The sequence below is a fragment of the Panthera tigris genome, chromosome B2 (genome assembly GCF_018350195.1).
Source record: "Panthera tigris isolate Pti1 chromosome B2, P.tigris_Pti1_mat1.1, whole genome shotgun sequence".
NCBI lineage: Eukaryota > Metazoa > Chordata > Mammalia > Carnivora > Felidae > Panthera > Panthera tigris.
The window spans coordinates 134,329,774-134,353,896 of NC_056664.1; the positions used below are offsets into that span (position 1 = coordinate 134,329,774).

At 43.0% G+C, this 24,123-nt stretch overlaps 1 protein-coding gene across 1 annotated transcript in view; it reads left to right on the forward strand.

Moving 5' to 3' along the window:
- PPP1R14C (protein phosphatase 1 regulatory inhibitor subunit 14C) overlaps positions 1-23,914 on the forward strand; it is an 87,179-nt gene extending 63,265 nt beyond the window's left edge. Inside the window, exon 4 of the mRNA XM_042987314.1 lies at positions 23,746-23,914. Within this exon, the coding sequence (XP_042843248.1) occupies positions 23,746-23,820 (75 nt within the window). The 3' untranslated portion in view covers positions 23,821-23,914. The remainder of the gene's footprint in view (positions 1-23,745) is intronic.
- Positions 23,915-24,123: the final 209 nt, after the last annotated feature.

Genomic DNA, 24,123 nt, shown 5'->3' on the forward strand with positions numbered 1-24,123 from the left:
ATTAATTTCTTCCTTACTATCCTATAATACTGTCTCTCCTGTTGTATAGATATTACATCTCCTGGATGGAGCCTCTAATTTCTTATCTTTTTCCTTTTGTTGTCCCATCTCCTTTATTTTTTTTTCTACTTTCTGGAAGATATCTCTGACTTTATCTTCCAGTCTTTTTACTGATATTTTAAAATTTCAGCTGTGTTATTTTTAATATTCAAGAGCACGTTCTTGATCTCTGTTCACTATTTTGTTTCCGTATTTCTTGTTTTGTGGGTGCATTTTCTGTTTGCATATTTCTTGTTTTGTGGATGCATTTCTTTTCTCTTTGGGAATATTAATCAAATGTTTGATTTCTTTGTTTTTGCTTTTAAGATTTTTCGGTTCTCTGCATCGTCTCTGTCTTCTCTGAATCTCACCTTTTTTCTTTCTGTTTTTATTTGTCTTTGCTGACTTTTGGCAGTGTGTCCATGTTTGAGTGTTAGGAGCCAGTAAGCTGATTGAATCTGTTGTAGTGTGAGCACAGCTTGTCCATTGGCGGGTCTCACTGTGGAGTGACCAGGTTGCAAACCAGATTTTTTTTCGGCGGTATGTGTGTGTACAGAACAAGGGGACTACTCAAAATGTCACTATTTGGACAGCTTTCTACTGGAGAGATTTTTTTTTTTTTTTAAGAGTTTGACTTTCTAAATTCCTTGAAGAGTTGATACTTTGATTAGAGGCCTTCTGGAAGCAAGGACAGGATGGAGGCAAGCAACCTCACCACGGACTCTTTTGGGAAAAGAGCTTCTTGATTTATAATTACTTTGGGAATTAACATAAGGGTTAAGATAAGAAGCTATTTGGAAACTTACATTAAATTGTTGTGAAAGGTTAGACAAGAATAGTAGGATTTAGCCATTAGGTCATTAGGATTTAGTCATCAGAAAGGTGACGGATTGTGTCACTGAATTAACGTGTTAGTTGGGAGTGGTAGGGTAGCTGCCAAGAGTGAATCTAGACTGGTAGGTGTAGACATGTCAGTTACTCACTGAATCATTAACCTTCTTTACTTCTTGTCCTAGGGGGACAGTTCAGGCTCTGGTAGTTAGGTAAGGAAGGTTGCACTTTCACGGGCCCTATTCGCCTCCAGTTGTTGGAATATCTGGGAAGCAAAATATTCACACTTGTGAACAGCCCGGCAGTTAAGTGAAGACGGCGAGTCTTGCTTCCCCCAGAACAACAGTATTCCTCATCTGGTTTTTATAAGGAGGTTTAAGAGATGAAAGCATGTAATATTTGGATGTTCTTTGGAGTTCTAAAGGAAGAAAGTAGGAAAGGCAGGGGAGTTGACAAGCGAACATCTGTGTGTTCTCTAGCTCATGGTTTCTGGAGATGGAAATGGTGTGAAATGCTAAGGAACTGCAGATAAGTTCACTCATCCATTAAAGGGTCATTTCAGAAAAGGTTGGCACCTGCCTTGTGACGATAAAAACCACAGCTTATGATTTTTCCAAAGCTCTGGAGTTCGCATTGCAGTGACAAGCGTTATCTTATCTAACCCTCACAAGCACTTGAAGAAGGAAGTTGGGTTACCTTGTCTGTGACTTCACAGCAGTGAGTAAAGGGAGGATTCAACCCCGAGTTTCTGACACCCGATCTTGTGCTCTTTCTTTCCCCCCCGTCTGGCTTCCTAAACTACGTGACAACACATTTAGGACATTAAAGGACTTTGTCCTATCTCAACTGAGTGCCTACCAATTAATGATGTTCTTTTTAAAAGAGTCCTCTCTGGAGGTGCTATTTTTTGATCAAAGGATTCTGCATACAATTTTATGTCACTTTGAAGTTAGAAATGTAAGGAAGACGTCGTTGCTGATTCGGGGATATTTATTTATAGCCTCTTTGCAGAGGTGGGGTGGGTGGTGGGAAGACTGGACTTCAAGACCAGAGTGTTGTGTCAACACCAGCACTACGTGTGTGTGACTTTAAGCAATTCTCTCAACTTGTCTGAGCCTCCGTTTCCTCCTCTCTGTTGGTTTTGCACTGATAATATTTTTAGCGGTAACAATAATAATAGCTGAATAATTAAGCATATGCCAGGGACTGATCTAAATAGATGACATGTATGAACTTATTTCTTCTTCCCAACAAAGCTGTGAGGTTGAGGAATTGTTATCGGGTAAGGAATTTGAGACATAGAAGGGCTTTGTCACTTGCCCGAGGTAATATAGTTAATAATTGGAGAAGTCAAGGTAAGCATGTTAGGTGAGTCTGGTTCTTTATAAGGTATTACTTCTCCATTACATATTAAACATGCAAAATGCCCCAGTTCATCAAGGATGATATTCTTGAATTATTCAATTTGAAGAGTACACCTTACAGAATGTGCTAATTTCATGTCATATGCTTTGGGCCCATGGTTTCGTTTTATGTGGGAGCCTGGCTAATCAGAAAAGAACTTGTATTTTCCCAATTTCGGTTCACATTCCCAACTGTGGACCCTTGATGCGCACATCTTTTCCGACTCGGACCCTTCAAAACATAGCAACATAATTGTCGTCACCACACTGTTTGTGGTGTTTGTGATTGATTGGTAAGAATGGTGTTTTAATTTTTTCCCCTTGAGTAAGTGCCATTTCTGATGTGGCTGCCATTAAAATAGAACCGATTCAAATGTAGAAAAATAAGGTTTCTATAGAATGCAAGAAGAGAAGGAGTAATTTAATTTTGGTTCTTACATGGGTTTGAGTGATCAGTAGTGACAGCCTGGTGGACATCAGAGAACTCTGACGTAAGGTGTTGGGGCCAGTTAGCCGGGCTAGAAAAGAGCTTCTTTTCTTATTTCTCACTCTTACACTGCATGGTTTTCAAATCTTAGGGTCACATAGGAGCGCTTCCCTTGTACTGATATGGTGGACAGAAAATGTATTTAATACGGGCTCGAGGGCTCTGTCTTACCATCTGTTAGGGGACTTGTCAGTCCAGTCAGTGTACTTGTAAACGTCTCTTTTTATAGTTGACAGTGGCTGCGCCATTGCTCTCTGATAAACATCATATTTTTTTCCTGTGCATTTATTTCATTATTTGAAAGAGAGGTTACGATGTTACATATGATTTCAGCAATCAGAGTCCGTAGGTCGATATGCGTCAGGATTTTATGCAGGATGACTAAGTCTGTGAGTAGGTGGTGAGAGGCATCTCATTGGGTTCCAGTAATTGTCTGGGTCATGGAAATGTCATGGAACCAGGATAGTGCAGGAAATGGATGTGTAATCATGGTTCGCAAATAGAAATTGACCGGCGTTTCTCAAAAGTCAGGCCTGCTTGGTTGTTCTCCCTGTGTCAATGGGAAGAAGGCGGGATCTCCTTTCTCTGTGGTATCATGGTGACTCCATCTTGCTTTTCTGACCAACTTCTGTGGGCGCCATTGTTAACTTATCCTGCTCACATCAGCTCTGTCTCCATTTAGCATTTCAACCTGTCCTGCAAAACATGGTTCAGTTACGTCTACATGGAGGTGCATGGAAGCCCTCGGAGCTCCTGTTCTGAGCTGATTGCAGTGGAGACAAAATATAAACTGCGTATTTACAACACAGGCTATGTGCAACTAGAGGACACACACCTTGGCATTTTCGTTTGCTCAGCAAATGTTTGTTGAACATCTATGTGCCTGTAATTAATCTAGGGACTTCAATAAAGCGGTGAACCTGTGTGTCCATTTAAAAAACAGTCTCTCGGGGCAGCTGAGTGGCTCAGTAGGTGAAGCGTCTGACTCTTGATTTCAGCTCAGGTCATGATCTCAAGGTCATGAGATGGAGCCCCGTGTTGGGCTCTGTGCTGATATCGCGGAGCCTGCTTGGGATTCTTTTTCTCCCTCTCTGTCTCTCTGCCCCTCCCTCACTCATGCTCTCTCTCTCTCTCTCTCTCTCTCAAAATAAATAAACAAACATTTAAAAAATTAAAAAAAAGCCTCTCTTAAGTTCACAGTTAACTATGGTGAGAATTAAGTGCTTAAAGGGTATTAAAATCAGAATAAAAGGACAGAATTGCCAGGGTGTCTACCTATCCCATGATTTTCTAAGTGAGTTACCAAATTGCCGAATGGAATGTGATTTCAGGGGATCCATACTTGATAAATCCACGGAAGTGGCCATTTCACTCTGTTTAAATGGGTCATAGTGCCCACCTGCAGAGGAACCTTTTCTTCCGGGCTCTCATGGGGTTTCCTCCAAAAAGACTGCAATTTGGAGCTGGGATGAGGAAGAGAGCTTGAATGCTGGATGAATGAGTTGAAATACGCCCTTTGGAAGCTGTCACCTTGAGAACAATGTTTCTGAACAGTGAGCGAACTGGGAGCTTTCGAAGTAAGCCTGGAATCAATGCAAATGACATTCTAGTGGTTGTAGCCATTGGCTAGGAGAGCCTTACTATGTTTTAGCATAATTAGGCAGGTGGGTGATAAAGGATTGGGGTTTACTAATCAGAAAGAAGAGTAACTTTTCCAAATAGCCAAAAGGATTTTGATCCCAGTATGCCAGTTGATCGCACACTTTCACGAGGGCTTTTTATGCACCAGGACCCCTCTGCCCAGGGAGAAGAAGCCAGGTTGTGCTGGACCTAGCATTTGGACCCATATTTGAGTCTACACCCTGTGCTCTATTTCTCACTGCCTTTTTGTGAATTCTTACTAGGTCAGCACAAGCTCCTCTCTGGAATATTTTTAAATCTGATTAAGATGGTCTTCATGGAGGGGCACCTGGGTGGCCCAGCCAGTTAAGCGTCCAACTTCAACTCAGGTCATGATCTCATGGTTTGTGAGTTCGAGCCCCACATTGGGTTCTGTGCTGACAGCTCAGAGCCTGGAGCCTGCTTCAGATTCTGTGTCTCCCTCTCTCTTGAACCCTTCCCCCCAACTCAAAAATAAACATTAAAAAATAATAATAATAAAAAAAAAGAAAGAGATTGTCTTCATGGAGGAAAATCAACCCAGGAGGGTTAGGTAAACTTTCCAAAGGCATGCAGTCATAGAGCAAACCTCTGCATTTCTTTTTTGGTCTTTATTCAACACTCTGCAAAGTTAGGGAGCAGTCTATAAGCCCATCCTCACTTCTGACACCAATGGTAAGTTTAGGGGTCACTAAGACCATACTAATGTTTGATAATTTTCCGGAAGGACCCATGGCACTCTCTGAGAGTTTCTATGCCCATAATTTCATTTTTGTACAGTCAATGGTTACAGATGAAAATCAGCCAAGGGAAGGGTATGTGGGGCACAGTCCAGCAAAGTTCCAAACACAGAGTCTCCAGCTGTCCTTTTTTGGCGGAGTCCTGGAGAGTATTGATTCTCTCAGCTCTGATGTGTGACAATGTGTTCAGAGTATTGGCAAAACCAGGGAAATTCACCTGAGCCTTGACGCTCAGAGGTTTTATTGGGACTTGGTCACAGAGACACAGTAGACTGCCCACGTGGGCGACTTCAGTCTGCAGTCCCTTGGTATAATGAGCTGACATCAGATGACCCAAAGCCCCCACCCTAAGTCACCTTGTTAGACTCTCCAGCATGGCCCGAGGCCCCCAGGTAAACAAAGACACTTTTATCAAGCAGACATTCTAAGAGCTTAGAACCCTCCAGGAGCTGAGGGCAGAGACTAGCCCTCTTTCTGGGCAAGTGAAATTCTTTACTACACACTCTTAGAAGCAGAATAACCGTGAAAATAGTGAAAATGATGATGACAGCAATAATTGTGACACAAGGAAAGAAGGAGCTGCTATTATAGGAAGAGCCCCATGGGTCTTGCTTTGGATGCTTTTCCCCCAGTAATTAATGATTGTTGTTTTTTAAAAACGCATGATGGAGGACATACAGGCTTTAAAGGACAGTGGATCTTTAAGTGGTTGGCATTTTCAGGGAGCCTGGGTGGTTCAATCGGTTGGGTGTCCGACTTCGGCTCAGGTCACGGTCTTGCAGTTCGTGGGTTCGAGCCCTGCGCCGGGCTCTGTGCTGAGAGCTCAGAGCCTGGAGCCTGCTTCAGATTCTGTGTCTCCCTCTCTCTCTGCCCCTCCCCCGCTCACTCTCTGTCTCTCTCTCAAAAAAGAATAAACGTTAAAAAAAATTAAATGGTTGGCATTTTCGAATGTCTGATTGTGATTTTATGACCTTTTCTTTTTTCATTACATTCAGAATGAATGATCATGTTTTAAAAGCTGATCAACCCCAGTTATAAATAGTGCCACATTCTCTTCTTGTGTTTAGACTTATCTGGATGGAAGAAAGAACACGAATTAAAGGCAATTTGACACTTGGCTTTTGGACTTCTGTATCTTTAGCAAAGGGAGTCACCATTAAAAAACAAACCTCACAGTTTGTAAATTCAGTAAGATTTCATCTTAACAAGATTCAGGTGTTTGTAGCAAATAATATTCTCCCTCATTGCTAATGGGACCCTCGATCAAGTTAGCTTTCCTAGTGATTATAAAGTAAGAGATTATAATTGTGCTGGATTTCGTCCACTGATTATTTACTGTGGTGGGATTATTTATGTGGATTTTAGTTGACATTTTTGAGTAGCAAGTGTACAGGTTCTAAGAGGCCTGTTAGTAAATGAAGGAAGAATTAAATGCCAGTACGGTTGAATACGGTGAGGGCCAACGAACTGTTCTGCCGTGTACAAATAAAGGTGAGGATTTGGGTACAAAATAGTTAGTCCAAGAGCAGTGGTCCGAGTCTCTAAAATAGATTAACGGGACTGCTTTCACCAGCACAACAAATTAATCTCTAAAGGCAGATAGTCAAGAAAATAAATGGACAAGATAGTGCCAGGTGGTTTTAAGTTAAAGGAAGGGAAAAAAAAGACAAACAACCAGGATGCAGGTAAGACCTTCAGGAATTTGTGTTGGCAGGAGTGATTATAACAACAGCAGGCCCTAACCCTTACCCTTAACAGATTCACAAACCTCTTTTCACATCACGAAAAACAGGATCAGTTCTGGCGTGCACTGTGAGCAAATGATCCTCTCTAAAGATAAGCAACGTTCTCGGGGCGCCTGGGAGGCTCAGTCGGTTGAGCATCCGACTTAGGCTCAGGTCATGATCTCGCGGCTTGGGAGTTCGAGCCCCGCGTCGCGCTCTGTGCTGACAGCTCAGGGCCTGGAGCTGCTTCGGATTCTGCGTCTCCCTCCCTCTCTGCCCCTAACCCACTCGCATTCTGTCTCTTTCTCCAAAATAAGTAAACATTACAAAAAAAATTTAAAAAAAGATAAGCAACGTTCTCCCCACCCAAAGCTGTTTGTCAGTGCTGACTCACTGCCTGCCTGTCTGGCCTCCTGTGGGACCTGGATATGCAAGCCGATAAAGATTCACAGGGTGATTTTTAAATGCCTAGCTGGTTGTCTGGGTGAGGACGTTTTGCCATTTGGGACGATTCTCAGGTGTTGCCGTCGCTTTTAAAAGAGGCAAGTACTACCCTTCCGTTGCCCTCACCTATGGCAAGCTCGGTGGATTTGGAAATTCTTCCTTCCCTCTCCCTGATCACACTTTGCCTGATCCCCATGTCCTCTGCTGGATGTCGGACTTTTGGGAAGGAGTGTCAGGGAGCTCCGTAAAACTTGTGTAGGTGACTGGGCTCTGCCGTCACTGGGCAGTGAGACTCAGGATCTGGAGCGGATGCCCCCTCCGCCGTGAATGTGCGTGTTCAAGGGAGGGACCGGTGCATCGACTGGGGTGACAGAGAGGGGGCAGTACCCGGGGGAGTCACTGACCCACGCAGATCCCAACTTTCAGGATCTTCACCTGCTGTTTCTCTCTTCACTCCACCCTGGACTCGTGTCAGGGGTGGGTGATGTTTTTTGGGAAAGCAGGTTGAGCACCCAGAGTTCGGCTGGGCGTCCTCTCTGGGAGCTTGAATGATCCACACAATTATGGGGATTGGTGACAGCACTCACTGAGCAGCAGTGTTAGGCGTATCTTCCAAAAACCCTTCTGTGGGGAAGCCCTTCTAATTAGAGGGCTACCGCATGGTATCCATTTGTCTTTGTAAATGACTCGAAACGCTTGAAAGAATGACATAAGTGGAGTTCAATTATGCACGAAACGGCGATTTGCAGCGATGCTGTGGTTTCTCCTTTTCCGACTTTCCGATGGGCCCGTCTTGGTCCGAGCGGCGCAGGATCATCAATGAGCGTCACAGATGAATCACTGGGTGACGAGGGAAAGGTCCCAGACGCCTGGCCATGGTGATAATTACAGAATGGGTGTCCACCTGCCGCCTCTGGCACAGACCGGAGCTGGCAGGAGGGGGTGGAAGCTAAAAGCCACAGGGCCCAGGAGGGACGGGGGGACGCGAGAGCTCCGAGCAGAGCGTGGCACTGGGATGCCGTGCCCCATGACAGCGCCGCACGGCAGACACTCCAGGGGGAGGAGGGACCTTCTGCTTTCACGGCTGCTGCCAGGCCAGCCTCACAGAAACACGCTTTGGCTGTTTTCTTTCTTACAAGTCTCTCATGAATCAGGCGGCTGCGTGTTATATAAAGTCGGGTTTACCGGGTCACTGGATATGTTGCTTTTCTTTCTATTGCTTCTTTGATCTTTCGTGTGTGCACACAAGCATGCTAGGCTCCACCCTTCTCCAAATGCTTCTCACCTTCCCCAGCTCCCCCAGGTTGTGTAATTTTCCAGCGCCTAAAGGAGAACCTTTAGAATCTTCCTCCATAGCAGCTGGGGCCAGTCGATACTTTCTACAATCCCCGCCTCACTCACACACACACACACACACACACACACACACACACACACACGTAATTAGTGCACAAAGATTCTAGTGTCTCCTCTCTCTGCTCCTTCACTTAACGGCCACGGTTGTGTGATTAAGTTATTTCGTGCATGTATTCCTTCACTTTGTAAACCTTCGCCAGACACCTCCCGTGTATTAAACACCGTGCTAGGAAAACAGAGGGATAGGGCTCCCGCAACTAAGTAGGAGTCACAAATCTGCACGTAGACGGTCTTGCATGCTTTGTAACTGCATAAGTCATGTTTTGCAGATTTTCTGCAGCTTGCTTATTTGCCCAACGTTAGATTTCTGAGATTTGCCTGTGTTGACACAGAAGGCTCTAGTTCATTCATTTTTGCTGCTGTGGAGCGTCCCTGTGTATTACTGTAACGTATCCATTCTTCTGGTGATACTCATGTAGGCTGTGTCCAGTTTTTTATTATTATGAATAATGACGCATAAAATAACTCTGGATCTGTTGACTCATGTACACAGTGTGTCCAAAGAATATGCCCAGAAATGGAATTGCGTGGAAATATGTGCGCCAGCTTGCATGCCCACCAGCAGGATTTGAGAATTCTCTTTTAACCTCATCACCCCCATGCCCGCCGTTGCCAAGCTGTACAATTTTTGCCAATCTGATGATATCTCGTTGTTTTAACACACCTTGTCCTGACTGCTAGCTAGTGAGGTTGAACACATTTTTCTTGCATGTGCTCATGTTTCCATCTTTGGGAATTTCTGTTTCAAATCCTTTGTCCACCTTCCTTTGACTTGTGTTTTTCTTGTTGATTTTTAAGAGTTATTTATATATTGTGGATGGCCATCCTCTGACCTGTATGTAGGTTGCAAATATATTTCACAAACCGTGGCCCTTATTCTGCTTGTGTTGTCTTTTGTGTACAGAAGCTTTACCTTTTAGTTGAAATCAGATTTATCAATGACATCCTTCGTGGCTTGTGCTTTTTAAAGATTTGTGCCTAAGAAATCTTGTGCTACTCTAGTGTCTGAAAGATAGTCTTCCTATATTTTGTTCTAAAACTTTTCTCTTTTACTTTTTACCCCCAGGTATTCAAACCCTCTTGAATTTGTTTTTGTGTACGGTGTGAAATAGGGATCTGATTTTACATTTGCCATGTTGTCCCAGTACCATTTAGTGAGCAGTCAGTCTGTCCTTACCCCGATGGATATGTAATCAGCTTGTATATCAAATTTTTCTAATACGTGGGACTGACTTCTGGCTCTTTGTCTATCACTGCACACTGTGACAATTGCCAGGGCGTTACAATCAGTTTGTAGCAAGGGCCTGGCGACCCCATAATTTTCTTATTCAAACTGTCTTATCTATTCTTGAATATTGATATTTTTCTCAGAATTTCATTAAGCTTATAGATTAATTTGGAGGCAAATGTAAGGTCTATATGGTGGTTTGTTCAGGACACAATAATGGAAACTGTGAATTCCTCAGGGTGAGGGACAGGTTTGAGGAAGGGATAGGTAACAGTATGTTTACTTTTGGTCATTTTGAGATGGATGTGCCCATGTGACGTCCCTGTGGTGACATCTGGGGGCCACAGGAAATGCAGGCCTGGATCTCAGGGGTAAAGGCAGAGAGGAGATCTGAGAATATGAGGGAAATGGCTGGCCGAGAGATCGTGCCTTGAGGAGGCTGGGACCCAAGCTTTGGAGAATACCAGCGTCCCATCTGCAGGTCAGGGGGTAGAAGTAGGTGGCCAGCAAAGGGGAGCGAGGGGAGAAAGTCAAAGACTTGCAAAGACAATGTGGAGGAGAGTGGGCAAGCCCCTAAAGAAAAGGAAAGGAAAGAAGAGAAAAGAAGAAAGGAAAGGAAAGGAAAGGAAAGGAAAAGAGAAGAGAAAAGAAGAGAAAAGGGAAAGGAAAGAAGAGAAGAGAAAAGAACAAAGGAAAGGAAAGGAAAAGAGAAGAGAAAAGAAGAGAAAAGGGAAAGGAAAGGAAAGAAAAGGAAAGGAAAAGAAGAGAAAAGAGAAAAAAAGAGAAAAGAAGAGATAAGGAAAGGAAAGGAGAAAAGAAGAGAAGAGAAAAGGGAAAGGAAAGAAGAGAAGAGAAAAGAACAAAGGAAAGGAAAGGAAAAGAGAAGAGAAAAGAAGAAAAAAGGGAAAGGAAAGGAAAGAAAAGGAAAGGAAAAGAAGAGAAAAGAGAAAAAAAGAGAAAAGAAGAGATAAGGAAAGGAAAAGAAAAGAGAAGAGAAAAAGGAGGATCTTATCACTCCACACTCACTAGAATGGCTAAAAACTGAAAAGACTGAGAACACGAGGTGTTAGCGAGGCTGTGAAACAAATAGAACTCTCGTACTCCTGCCGGCAGGAGTGTGAAATGGTACAACCACTTTCAAAAACTGTTTGGGTGTTCCTAAAAAGTTAAATGTGCATTATACACCTCTGCCATGGTACTGCTAACATTTACCCAAAGGAAACAAAAAAATATGACCCCACAAATACTTGTACGTGTATATTCGTAGTAGCTTTACTCACCATGGTCAAAGACTTGAAACAAACCCAAATACCCATCAGCAAGTGAATGGACGAATACATCGTGTTATATCCATACAATAGAGTACTAGTCAACAATATAAAAGACTGAACGACTGATACACACAACACTATGAGTGCATCAGAAACATTATGTTGAGTGAAACAAGCCAGGCAAAAAGGGTACATAATTAATATTCCAGTTACATAAAATGCAAACTGTAGATAGAAAATAGGGCTTGGGCGGAGGGGGGATGAGCTATAGAGGGAGATGAGAAATTTTAGAGTAATGGCAGTGATCTGTTATCTATCTATCTATCTATCTATCTGTCTATCTATCTATCTATTTATTTATTTAATGTTTGTTTATTTTGAGAGGGAGAGCGCTAGAGTGAGTGGGGGAGGGGCAAAGAGAGTTGGAGAGAGAATTTCAAGCAGGCTCCATGCTGTCAGCACAGAGCGCAATGCAGGGCTCGAACTCATGAGCTGTGAAATCATGACCTGAGCCAAAATCAAGAGTCAGATGCTTAAACGACTGAGCCACCTACGCGCCCTGATCTGACCTTTAAATAGGTATAATTTTATAGTATTGTGACTTGTAAGACAGATATATATTTGGTCATTCAGATGACCAAAATATATTGCTTATTTACAGTTCCTGACTCAGCTCCCCAAACCCTCAGAATTTCCCGAGCCATAAAGCAATGGGGACATCTTCTGCTATAATACTTGGTTGGGCTCTTGTCCTCAGTTCCTGAAAAGCGTCAGAGCCACAAAGGTGAAATGGGTGTCTTGTTATTTATAACAAGCCCCTTTCAACCATAACTGGGTTTATGTGGATGAGGAGATTTTTGTAAAGCACCTAAGGATGGGGGCTGGTTGCCAGAGGAACCAACCATGCCCGTGAGGCTGGAACTTTCAGTTCCACTCCCTGGTTTCTGGGATGGAAGAGAGGCCGGAGGTTGAACCAATGGCCAGTGCATTTATCATTCATGCCTAGTGATGAAGCCTGCGTAAAAACTTTGCAAGGACAGGGTTTGGAGATGCTTCCCTGTGCTACTGTGCTGGGCTCCAGCCTCCACGAGGACAGAAGTGCCGTTGCTCATGACCTTACCCTATGGGTTTCTTTATCTGGCTGTTGATGCATATCCTATAATATATTGGTAATCTAGTGAGTAAATGGGTTTTCCTGAGTTCTGTGAACAGTTCTAGCACATTAATCAAATCCAAGGAAGGGGTCATGGGAACCCCTGATTTATAGCCAGTTTGTCAGAAGCACAGGTAACAACCTGGACTTGGGATTGGCATCTGAAGTGGCATCTGTGGGACTGAAACTTTTATCACCAGGTAGATAGCGTCACAGTTGAGTTGAGTTCTTGGACACCCTGCTGGTGTCAGAATTGCTTGTTGATGTGGGGAAGTCTTCACATGCATGTGTGTGCGCACACACACACACACACACACACACACACACACACACACTGGAAGTGGGTCCAAGAACTCTTTCACATTTATTGTTCATAAGTTATTTCTCAATAAAGTTGATAACCAAAAGCAAGCAGAAAGGAGGGAAGGAAGGAAGGAAGGAAGGAAGGAGAAAGAAAAAGAAAGAAGAGAAAGAAAGAAAGAGAAAAAGAAAGAAAGAAAATAAGGAAGGAAGGAAGAGAGTAAAGAAGGAAGGAAGGAAAGAAGTTGTCCTTAGCATTGTCAAACGAAGAGACCTTGGTCAGGGCATATGGCAGTGAGGAGCACTGGCCGGACAGAGTCTGGATTTCAGTGGGCAGAAAGGTCAACACTCTGGCTTCCCTCTCTTCTCCCTTTTCTCCTTCTCTCTTTCTCCCCCTTTAGCTCCCTCCTCCTCCTCTTTTTGTTCCTTTCTAATTTATAAGTTAGCTATGAGAGAAGGCAGCTATTTAGGGCTTTTGAGCTATTTATGTGCTGGGAAGAGGCTATGATCAGAAGGGAGGGAAGGTTCATGGTCTGGGAGAACCAGAGCTTACCTGGGAAACACAGTCCTTTACATACCTGGTCAGCCCTTCCCCCATATGTAAAAATTAAAAGATTGCTGTGTCTATCACACACACACTTCAAGTCATTTTAGTTTAGTTTGGAATTAGACTAAAATTACCTATCCTGGTTGCTTAATAAAAAAAGATCCCCCCCCAACCCCCACCGCCGCCCCACCCTGGGCACCGTGGTACAGAGTGAGGGAATTGTACCACCTGTTCCCAGGAGCTGAGTCCAGGTTTCTTACGGCTTTATTTAAATGTAGGGTTTGAATCCTGGTCTGACCACTCAGTAGCTGTGTGACCTGGGGAAAACCTCTCAACCTCTCTGAGCCTATGTCATCAGACGCTTGTAATGATTAAGTGAGCCGGTACATGAAACTGCCCAGAGTGCTTGTCACATAAAAGGTGCCCAGCAAGGATGAGTTGTGTCTGAACCCCAGCCAGGCCTTCAGTGCCCGGGAGAGCCTGGCACTACGCAAAACGAAGTAAGAGGTGCACACTGTGGGAAAGAGTCGTCCCCAGGTGAGTTCGTGACTAAGGAGGTGAACGCAGAGCATTCTCAGATACAAAAATGGTGCCCAGGACTGAGGTGGGGGGAGGGGCCCAGGGTCACTTAGAAAGGTGTTTATTAAGAGACAAAACTTTCCATTGTTTTAAGGGAGGAGAGTTAGGTGGGGGGGAGGGTAAGGATTTCGCCTGCAGCGGGACAGAGGCCCTGTTCAAAGATCCAGAGGAGTTAGGAGAGGGAAGAGCTCAAGGAGGGTGGGAGGCGGCGTGTTTGCTGCTGTGTGTGTGTGTGTGTGTGTGTGTGTGTGTGTGTGTGCACGTGAGTATGTGCCTCTCTGAGTGTGTGTGTGCCCGAGTGTTCATGTGCCTCTCTGAGTGCGTGCCTGAGTGTGTGCGTGTGCACAGTCAAGGGCAGGAGTCCCCGAGGCAGGTGCTGTGGGAACTGAGACCCCGGACCAGGCGGGATGAGGGAGGCCAGCGTGGATTTTGTCACAGCACTTGCGGCCTTGCTGCCTGTGGTCCAAGCGCCTTCCCGTCTCACCTCTGTTCATTCATCAAATCCTTAAATACTTCCACCAACCTTGAGGGGGCATTTTATCATGGTCGCTCTCAGTTTGCCGTGAGGAAAACTGAGCCACAGAGAAAATAGTTAGCCCTGCAGTGGTGCACAAGGATTTGAACCCAGCCCCGCCCCCCCCCCCCTTTCCGTTACAGAGTCCCCCTCTTAACCACGTGGCCACCCTGCTTCCTGCTGTGTGTGCAGAGGGCAACTCTCTCTCTGTAGGAAGGGACCCATCTGAGATCTTTTCAGTATTTGTTTCAAAGGACCCCCCTGTGTCTGCAATCCAAGATCTTTGTTTCTCTTCTCTTTCCTTGCTCCTTGCGTCACCACGGCATTCACGGCCCTGGGGACGCAGGGCCCCAGCCTCTTGTTAAAGGCCAGTATGTGACGCAGTTCGTCCAGCTGCAGTTCAGGGCCTGGCCCTCAGCAGCCCACAGGAGCCCTGCCGCTGGGGGACGCTCTCAGGTCGAAGACTCAGGATGTCAGGGAGCATTTTGAAGAGCATTTGGACCAAAGCTGCTGAGGTAGCCTAAAAAACAGATGCCACTTGTCTCGAATGATGGGTCAGGGCAATGTCTGTTTGCCTTTTAAAACTTCTGGCGGTTAGCTGAAATCCTGTTTCCCACATTAGAAAACCAGAATGACCAGGTCTTAAAAACTGGTAGAGAAGTGTTTGGCTAATGAACGGTGTTCCTTTAAGGAGTGAGGGGGAGGGAGAGGAGAAGTAGGGAGAGGAAGCTGGGCCATGGCTCCAGAGCACTGATTCTGGATTCTAGATTCCTTGTATTGACACAGGGCTTCTCATCTTTCAAAGCGTCTTGGAATTATGACCTTCTTTCAGCCTGTCGTCCACTGGGAGAGGCAAGAGCGGTCCCAGGCCTGGACTGGGCAAGGGCAGCGTGCACTGACCATCTGCCCTCCAGGAGACCCTGCGTGCACACTTAGCGATGTCTCACGGTGACAGAGCCTATTTCCATGTCTGCTTGCCTCGCTGGCCTGGGGGCCCCTGTCAGGCAGAGCCTCTCCGTTTCTCTGCGCCCCAGCACGGAGGGTAGAGTCTGGCACGTGGTGGGGACTTGGTGCCTCTGTATTGAGCTCAATTGGCTTCAGGAGACCTGGGTTCAAATATTTTCGTTATGAGCTTGGACAAGTACTTAGAATGAACTAGAACATCCATTTTCCCCGTCTATAAAGTGGAAATGATAAAACTTACTAGGTTAGATTCAACATAGTAAAATGGCAATAGGCTCCACAGAGAAGGCCTCCAATAACTGTTCATTCCCTTCCTTTTCTTTAGATTGAGCCCAGCGCATGCCAGACCTAGTGCAGAAGCCACATCCACCAGGGACTTTCTGTCCATCCTTTTAGCGGGGGATGAAAAGGTCAAAAAAAGGAGTCAGGAATGCCCTTTTTTGAGTGTCACAAAAGAGCATGTCCTTTGTGGTTAGAGAATCGTTTTCTTGTGGAAATATTGCATCTGGGGAACCACTTTGTTCATCCTTTTTATCGGCACGTTCTGCCGGCATCCGATCGGCATCCTTTTTATCTGCATGTGTACAAGTCGTGTGGTAAGAGGCCTGCTTGAAGTTAGCCTTCTTCTTTATAAATGCACACAGAACATTCACCACCACAGACGCATCCTGGGCCATAAAGCAGGTCTCAAATTTTAAGAGATTCAAGTTATACGAAGTACATTCTTTAAATAATATAATGAAATTAGAAATTGGTAGCAGAAAGTTGTCTGAAAAATCCCCAGATATTTGGAAACTAAATGATACATTTCTAAATAACTCCTGGGCCAAAGGAGGAATCACATATGAAATTAGAAACTATTTTGAAATGAAGGAAGTGAAAACCAATGATATCAAAAACCTGTGAGATGCAGCCAAAGCAGTGCTTAGAGGTGAGCATAGGATACGAAATGTCTGTATTAGGGAAGCTTTCCAATAAATGACTTTAGAGTTTACCTTAGGGACTAGGAAGCGAAGAGCAAATTCAACTCAAAATAAGGTGAAGAAAGGAAATAATGAAGACGAAAGCAGAAATCAGTGAAATATAAGCCAGAAAATCAATAAAGAAAATCAGTGAAGCAAAAGCTTATTCTCAGAAAAGAGCAATACAATTGATAATCTTCTAGTCTAAGTGGAAATAAAGATAGGAGACAAATTACCAATATCAAGAATGAGAGAGGTGACATCACTCTAGAGTCTACAGATGTTATGAACCTCATGCCAATAAATTCAGCAACTTACATGAAATAGACAAATGTCTGTAAAGACATAACCCACCAATACATACAAAGCAAAGCAAAACAAAACAAAAAACTCCAGACCCAGGTGGCTTCACAGGGGAATTTTTATCAGACATTTACGGAAGAAATTATACCAACTCTGTAAAAACTCTTTCCAAAACTTGAAAAGGAAGAATACTTCTCAACTCATTATACAGGGCAAGCAGTACTCTGCTACTAAAACCAAAGACATAATAAGAAATGTAGGCAAGTATTCCACATGAGCATAGCTGCAAAATTTCTAAAGAAAATTTTGTCAAATTGAATTCAACATTATATGTCTATATCTATATCTATATCTATATCTATATCTATATCTATATCTAGACACACACACACACACACACACACACACACACACACACACACATCAAAAATCAATCAGGGTAAGTCACCATGTTAAGAAACTAGGAGGAAAAGGCCCTTTCTATAATTATGTCAACTGATGCAGAAAAAGCATTTGGCAAAATCCAATCTCTATTCCTGGTAAACAAAACTCTCAGCAAACTAGGAATAGAAGGGAAATTCTTAAACTCTATAAAGAACATCTGCAAAAGGTAAAAGTCTACAAAAAGCTGCTGTAACTAACAAGTGAGTTCAACAAGCTTGCGGGATATGAGGTAAATATATGAAAATCTATGGCTGGTAACAATTGGAAATTGAAATAAAACTATACCCCTTCTAAAAATATCAATAATATTAAACACTTAGAAATATATCTGACAAAAGATGTGCAGTATCTGTACACAGAGAACTATAAAACGTTGCTGAGAACATTCATTGTTGATGTTCACAAATTGATTTATAGATTGAATGCAGTCTCAACCCTAACCCCAGCACGAGTTTTGTTTTGGTTTCGGTTTTGGTTTTTTTGGTAGAAATTTACAAGTTGATTCTAAAATTCTTAAGGAAATTTAAAAGACCTAGAATAGTCAAGACAATTTTATTTTAAAAGATCATCAAAGGTGGCAGACTAACATTACCTGATTTCAGGACTTATAAACCTATCCTTAGAAGACAGTGCGGTATTGGCATAAACAAACAAAACAAAAAACTCCCAACTGACTTCACAGGGGAATTTTGATCAGACATTTACGGAAGAAATTATACCAAATCTGTACAAACTCTTTTCGAAACTTGAAAAGGAAGGAATACTTCCCACCTCATTCTATGAGGTAAGCAATACTCTGCTACTAAAACCAGACAGAGACATAATAAAACAAACAAATAGATCAGCAATTCAGCCATTCCAGTCTTAGGTATTTACCCAAAAGAAGTGGAAGTATACTCCATACAAAGACTTTTATATGAATGTTTTAAGCAACTTTGTTTATAATAGCCCCATACTAAAAACAACCCAAATTCCCATCAACTGCTGAATGGATAAAAAACTGTGATATTCCTATACAACAAAATGCTACCCAGTGCTTAAAAAAATAAAGAAATGAGTTATTAATAAATCCAACAATGTGGCTGAATCTCAAAATAATTATGTTGAATGAAAGAAACCAAAAAAGTAGAAGACTAAAAAGTACATAGTGTTATGGTTCCTTTTGTATAAACCTCGAGAAAATGCAAATTAATCTAATAGTGACAGCGTATTCCCCGGGAACGAGAGGAACAGGGGGAGGAGAGAGGGATTGCAAAGGAGCATAAGGAAACTTGTGGAGGAATTGAATGTGTCCATTATGTTGACTGCACAGATGGGGGACTTGTGCTGGTCGTCTGCAGTTTATGGCCTGCCAATTATACCTTAATAAAGCTGTTTACCCAAAGAAAGTCACTGTGAACCTTTTAGTGGCAGGAGTTTCCGTCCCCAGCCATTCTACTGAAACTTCTCCCAGCCAGAACACAATGGTCCCTTTCTTGCCAACTCTGGCTTTGAATCTGTCTCGACTTTCTTAACCTCTCATTGGCACTTGGCTTGATTGAATGTCTCTTCTTTCTAGAAAAGTGTTCTTCGCTTGACTGCTGGACAGCATATTCTTGGGTTTTCCCGCCTTCTCATTGGTTTCTCCTTTTCAGTCTCCTCTGCTGGCCCCAAAACTTCCCCGAGAACTCACTTGTTAGGGGGCCTCTGGCCTTGGTCTTCAGCCGCCTTTTATCGTTTACGCTTTCCTCTCCGTTTATCTCATCAAGCTTTGTGATTCAAAGTGTTGTCACCTGTGAGGGCCAACAGAATTTTCTGAGATGACAAATATTCTATAGGCCCAATGACCAGTATGGTGGCCGCTGGCCACATCTGGCTACTGACTATTTGAAATGGGACCATAGTGTGAATAAGGAACAGAATTTTAAGTTGTATTTATTTCCATTCATTTACATTTAAATAGCTACACTATATCATTTCTATCATAGAATATAGAAATATAGATTGCATATAAATATACTATAAATATCTATATTTATATTATTTATATTTATACCACTTGTATATGTGGTTGGGGGCTACTGTAGCAATCAACTTTAGTCTAGATCATTGTGTTTATAAACTGTGGGAGGTAACCCATGAGCTGGTCTTGACCTTTATTTTTTTCAAAATAAAATATCAAGGGGCATCACATATAGTAAGAGTTTGATTTTTTTCAAGACACTTTTATTTTGGTCCTGTGTCTCTGGGGACTAGGTTCCTCTAACAATGTGTGTGGATCACATGTGGTTTTGTAGGGAGGGTTGTTTTTTAGTTGCAAGCCACCGATTTAGATGCTTGTTGCTTATGTCATCAGCCGGGAGCTGAGATGCCAAGTCATGTTTATCTGTCTTCCCAGGATCCCCCTCACGTAATGTAAGGGACACCGCAAGTCTGTAAACCTGCTTTTCCCCCCCTCCAGTTATCCCTCATCTCAGCATAATGGCACCATCTATCTTCCAGTTGATGAGGGTCAGAGACCTTCATCCCCCTTTTCCCTGTCTCCTCCCTGTTTTACTGGGGCCCCACATTCAGTCTAGCAAGGTCTTTTGGCTCTGCTTCTGGAATGGATGCACTTAATTTCCGTTTCGATTTCCATAAACTTTAAGGCCCTGGCATCCCTAGCCTGGATCTCTGTAACAGGTCCAAACTGGCCTCTCTTTCATTCTTTTTTTTTTTTTTTTTTTAATGTTTTAAATGTTTGTTTATATCTGAAGGAGAGAGAGACAGAGCATGAATGGGGAGGGGCAGAGAGAGAGGGAGACTCAGAATCGGAAGCAGGCTCCAGGCTCCGAGCTGTCAGCACAGAGCCCGACATGGGCTTGAACTCACAAACCATGAGATCGTGACCTGAGCCGCAGTCGGATGCCCAACTGACTGAGCCACCCAGGCGCCCCATCTTGCATTCTTATCTTTATAAAATCCACTCTCCACGTGGCAGTCAAAGGGATCTTTTAAAAACCGAAATCAGATGATGTTGTTTCCCTACTTGAAAGTCTCCAGTGGCTTTCCATTGCATCAAGAATATTCTCTCAACACCTCATACGGCCAGTAAGGCCCTGGCAAGCTGACCCTAGCACCCCACTCATCTTGGCCTTTCCATACCAGGAACACCCACTCCCTTGCTTGTTTCTCTGCAGGGCGTTTGCACATGTGTGATGACCAGGCCCCCAGACTTCCCCTGAGCTGGCCTCTCTATTAATTTAGATCTCACATCAGATATCATTTCCTCAATGGGCAGCCTTTCTCTGACTAAATTAGTGTCCCCAACCTAAGTCTGAGTGATCTGTTTTGGAAGTAAATGAGATATATTGTTACTTACGTAGAGAATTTTTAAATAATATGAACAAGAGACATCAAAGTATTTTTGATTACAGATTCTTGAATCTTCTTTGAGAGTTATCTGTAATCAGTAAAATCCTTCAGTGCAAGTTTCTGTATGGAGAATAAATATCGGTCTTGCTGTTTTTTTTAACTTAGCTGAGCACCTCATTATGCAAATTTAACGAACACTTTAAAAATGTGTATAATACGGTCTATTAAGTTACAGGCGTAAATTACACTAGTATAAAATTTCAGAAATTTGTTGATGTTAATATATTATAAATACAAGTTATTTGTTGAAATTTCTAATCAGTAAGATTACTGCACATCATGATAGATTTTTTGAGAAAATTTGAATTTGATTTAAATTACCAAATTGCTTTTGTCTTAAGAAAGGTCGGTAGCTTAGGGTATATTATTCCTTATGATATTTAATCTTTATTTTTATAATGAACTTTATGAAAAATATGTTATAGAAATAGTGTAGGATAAATGATAGGATTTGTAATTCTGACCTTGGCAATAAAAGAAAAAGAAAAAGGAAATCTACACTGAAATGTTAAAGTTTATACAGCAGTCATTTGAGTAACAGTTTCCAAAAACAATGAAACTGAAACTGTGTGTCTCACATTACACTGTCTAAACCACATAGCAGGGGGCGAAATAGATGTGCACTTAATTCACAAAATGAAAATTGAAAATAAGTGTGAAAACTCGGCATTTTTTTTAAGTTTTTTAAAATAGATGTATGTGCACTTAATTCACAAAATGAAAATTGAAAATAAGTGTGAAAACTTGGCATTACTTTTTAAAATTTTTAAAAATGTTTTTATTTATTTTTGAGACAGAGAGAGACAGAGCATGAGCAGGGGAGGGGCAGAGAGAGAGGGAGACACAGAATCCGAAGCAGGCTCCAGGCTCTGAGCTGTCACCACAGAGCCCGACGCGGGGCTTAAACTCACGGACTGGGAGATCATGACCTGAGCCGAACTCGGACGCTCAACTGACTGAGCCACCCAGGCGCCCCTTAAATTTTTTTAATGTTTATTTTTGAGAGAGAGAGAGACAGAACGCCAGCAGAGGTGGGCAGAGAGAGAGGGAGATCCAGAATCCGAAACAGGCTCCAGGCTCTTAGCTGTCAGCACAGAGCCTGACGCAGGGCTTGAACTCACGGACTGTGAGATCATGACCTGAGTTGAAGTCGGACGCTTAACCGACTGAGCCACCCAGGCGCCCCCAAAACTCGGCATTATTTTAGAAAACTCTTTAGATTAGATACAATAGTGCTCGCAAAGTTAAAATAGGGCCTCATTTTACTCATATGTGTTCCATTCTGCCCAAGGTCAGAAGTGGCAGGGATGAAAATGTTTTTATCCTTTGACCCCTTTCTGGGTAGCTCTCCAAAGAGAGTAATCTAAATTGCAGATTCATGCGCCGAGATGTTAGTTGTGGCTTTGTTTATAGTTCTGGAAAGTCAGGCACCAACCAAACATCCAGTGATGGAGAAATTAAGCGGAGTGTAGAATATCCATATAATAAAGGATCATATAACCACTGAAGTTAATTGTTAGGAAGACTAATGTTGTGGGAGAAAGCTGACATAATGACATAATGCTAACTTGAAGAAAAGGACATATTTCTACGGTGTGATCTCAATTAGGTAAAACACAGTTTTCATAGGAGAAAATATATTAGTGGTTCATTCTGAGGAGTAATTGTTGCTGGCTTATATTTTCTAAGTTGTTTAGGAAAATCATATAACTTTATAATAGCAAAAACATCACCAAAAAAGAAAAAAAAGAAATTTGGTGGCTAACAAAATCCTAAATGTTTAAGCTTATTGTGTTTTAGAGCTGGAGAGTGGTTGCAGAGATCACTTGGCCTGGGAGGCCATGACTAAGCGTTGTGGTTGGTAGGAGAATTTACGAGTGGTTCCTCACAAGGCCAAGTGGAGAGGAAGATTTCTCAGTGGTTTTGCTCTTGGTAAATTCCCGACGTACTCGGTTCTGTCATTCACTGACTGCTACTTGCTGGTCAGAAAGTTTGGCTGTCCGCTTCTTCTGTGACAAATATAAAATAGAAAGACAAGGTAATTATTACCTAATAAATGGGATTTTTGGAGCAGCCAAAAATTTTAAGTCATAAGGCAACAATGAACGATTCCTGAAGGCCTCAAGTGGGAACTGTTCTACATTGTTCTTCGATCTTTGGGTGTCCATCTATGAATAGGATGTGAAATCATTTTAGTTGGTCTCCCTCTGCATTACCTTTTAAATGAAATTAGAATAGAACAGAAAAGGGGCGCCTGGGTGGCTCGGTCGGTTAAGCGTCCGACTTCGGCTCAGGTCACGATCTCACGGTATGTGAGTTCGAGCCCTGCGTGATCTCACGGTATGTGAGTTCGAGCCCTGCGTGATCTCACGGTATGTGAGTTAGAGCCCCGTGTCGAGCCCTGTGCCGACAGTTCGCAGCCTGGGGCCTGCTTGGGGTTCTGTGTCTCCCTCTGTCTCTGCCCCTCCCCTGCTCACACTTTCTCTCTCTCTCTCTCTCTCTCTCAAAATAACAAGTAAACATTAAAAAAATGTTTAAAAAAAGAATAGAAAATATAGAGTGTATTATGTACATTAAGTATTTGTTCTTTAGATTTTTATTTCAGGTATGTGTCTGTATGTACTGGATTGTAAATATAAAATGTGTGTGGCTTTCAAAGAAAACGGATCTGTAGTCAAAAAAGTCAAAAGACTCTTCTTTCTGAGATGTAGATCAGTGGTTCTCAGTGTGGAACCAGCAGCAGGTTACCTGGGAGCCTGTCAGAGATGCACATTCTCACCCCCCGCCCAGAACGACTGAGTCAGAAATTCTTGGGCCCAGCACTCTGTGGTTTAATAAGTCCCCTGGTGATTCTGATGAGGACTTACATTCGAGAACCGCTGTTCAAGCCTTGCTGTTCCGGGGGCGGTCCAGAGACCGACGCTGGCATCAGCTGGCAGCCAGTGAGAGATACAGACTTTCAGACCCCAACCTGGGCCTACTAAGTCAGAACCCACAAGCTCTCTGGGTGATTCGTATGCTGATAGTAAAGGTTTATTCAAGGTTGAGAAAGCTGATCTAAACCACATGTGCCTTTGGAGGCCAAATCAATAATGTCGGCGACTGAGAGCAGCTTGTGTTTTTCTCCCCCAAAGAGAGCGGCGGTGAGAAGGCATCACGATGTGAGGTTTAATTATGCTTCGTTGGTTTAAAAATGTCCTGGAGCAAACCAGCGAGGGTTAACCCATCCAACCAAACTCATCACCTTCAGTTAACGGCAGTTGACCTCAATGACTTCAAGCAGATTTGAACCCCACATTTTGGTAGAGCAAGCCTGCCAGATTAACTTCTTCTGCTCTCTTTTAGGAATTTATCCAGGAGCTGCTCTGTCGGATAAGAGGCATGAGAAAACTGAGTCCTCCGCAGAAGAAGACTGTATAATTCTAGCACAGGGTGGACCGTCCCAGAGACGAAGAAGGGGTCCTGGGATTTGGGCTTCATGAAGACATTTATTAAAGACCAGTTGCCCTGATGAGAACCTTTTCTTTGGGGGAGGGGGTGTCTATTAGACATTTATTCAAGAGTGTTCCTTTTTTGTTTTAAAAGGTTTTGCTAGTGTAATATTTTAATAGCAAGGATATCACGACTCTGGTTTCAGCCCAACCAGGGGTATCAAACCAGGCAGACTTGGAAGAATGGGCTGGGCCAGGCACCGTTTTCTTTGAGAAATCAGAGGTTTAGGAC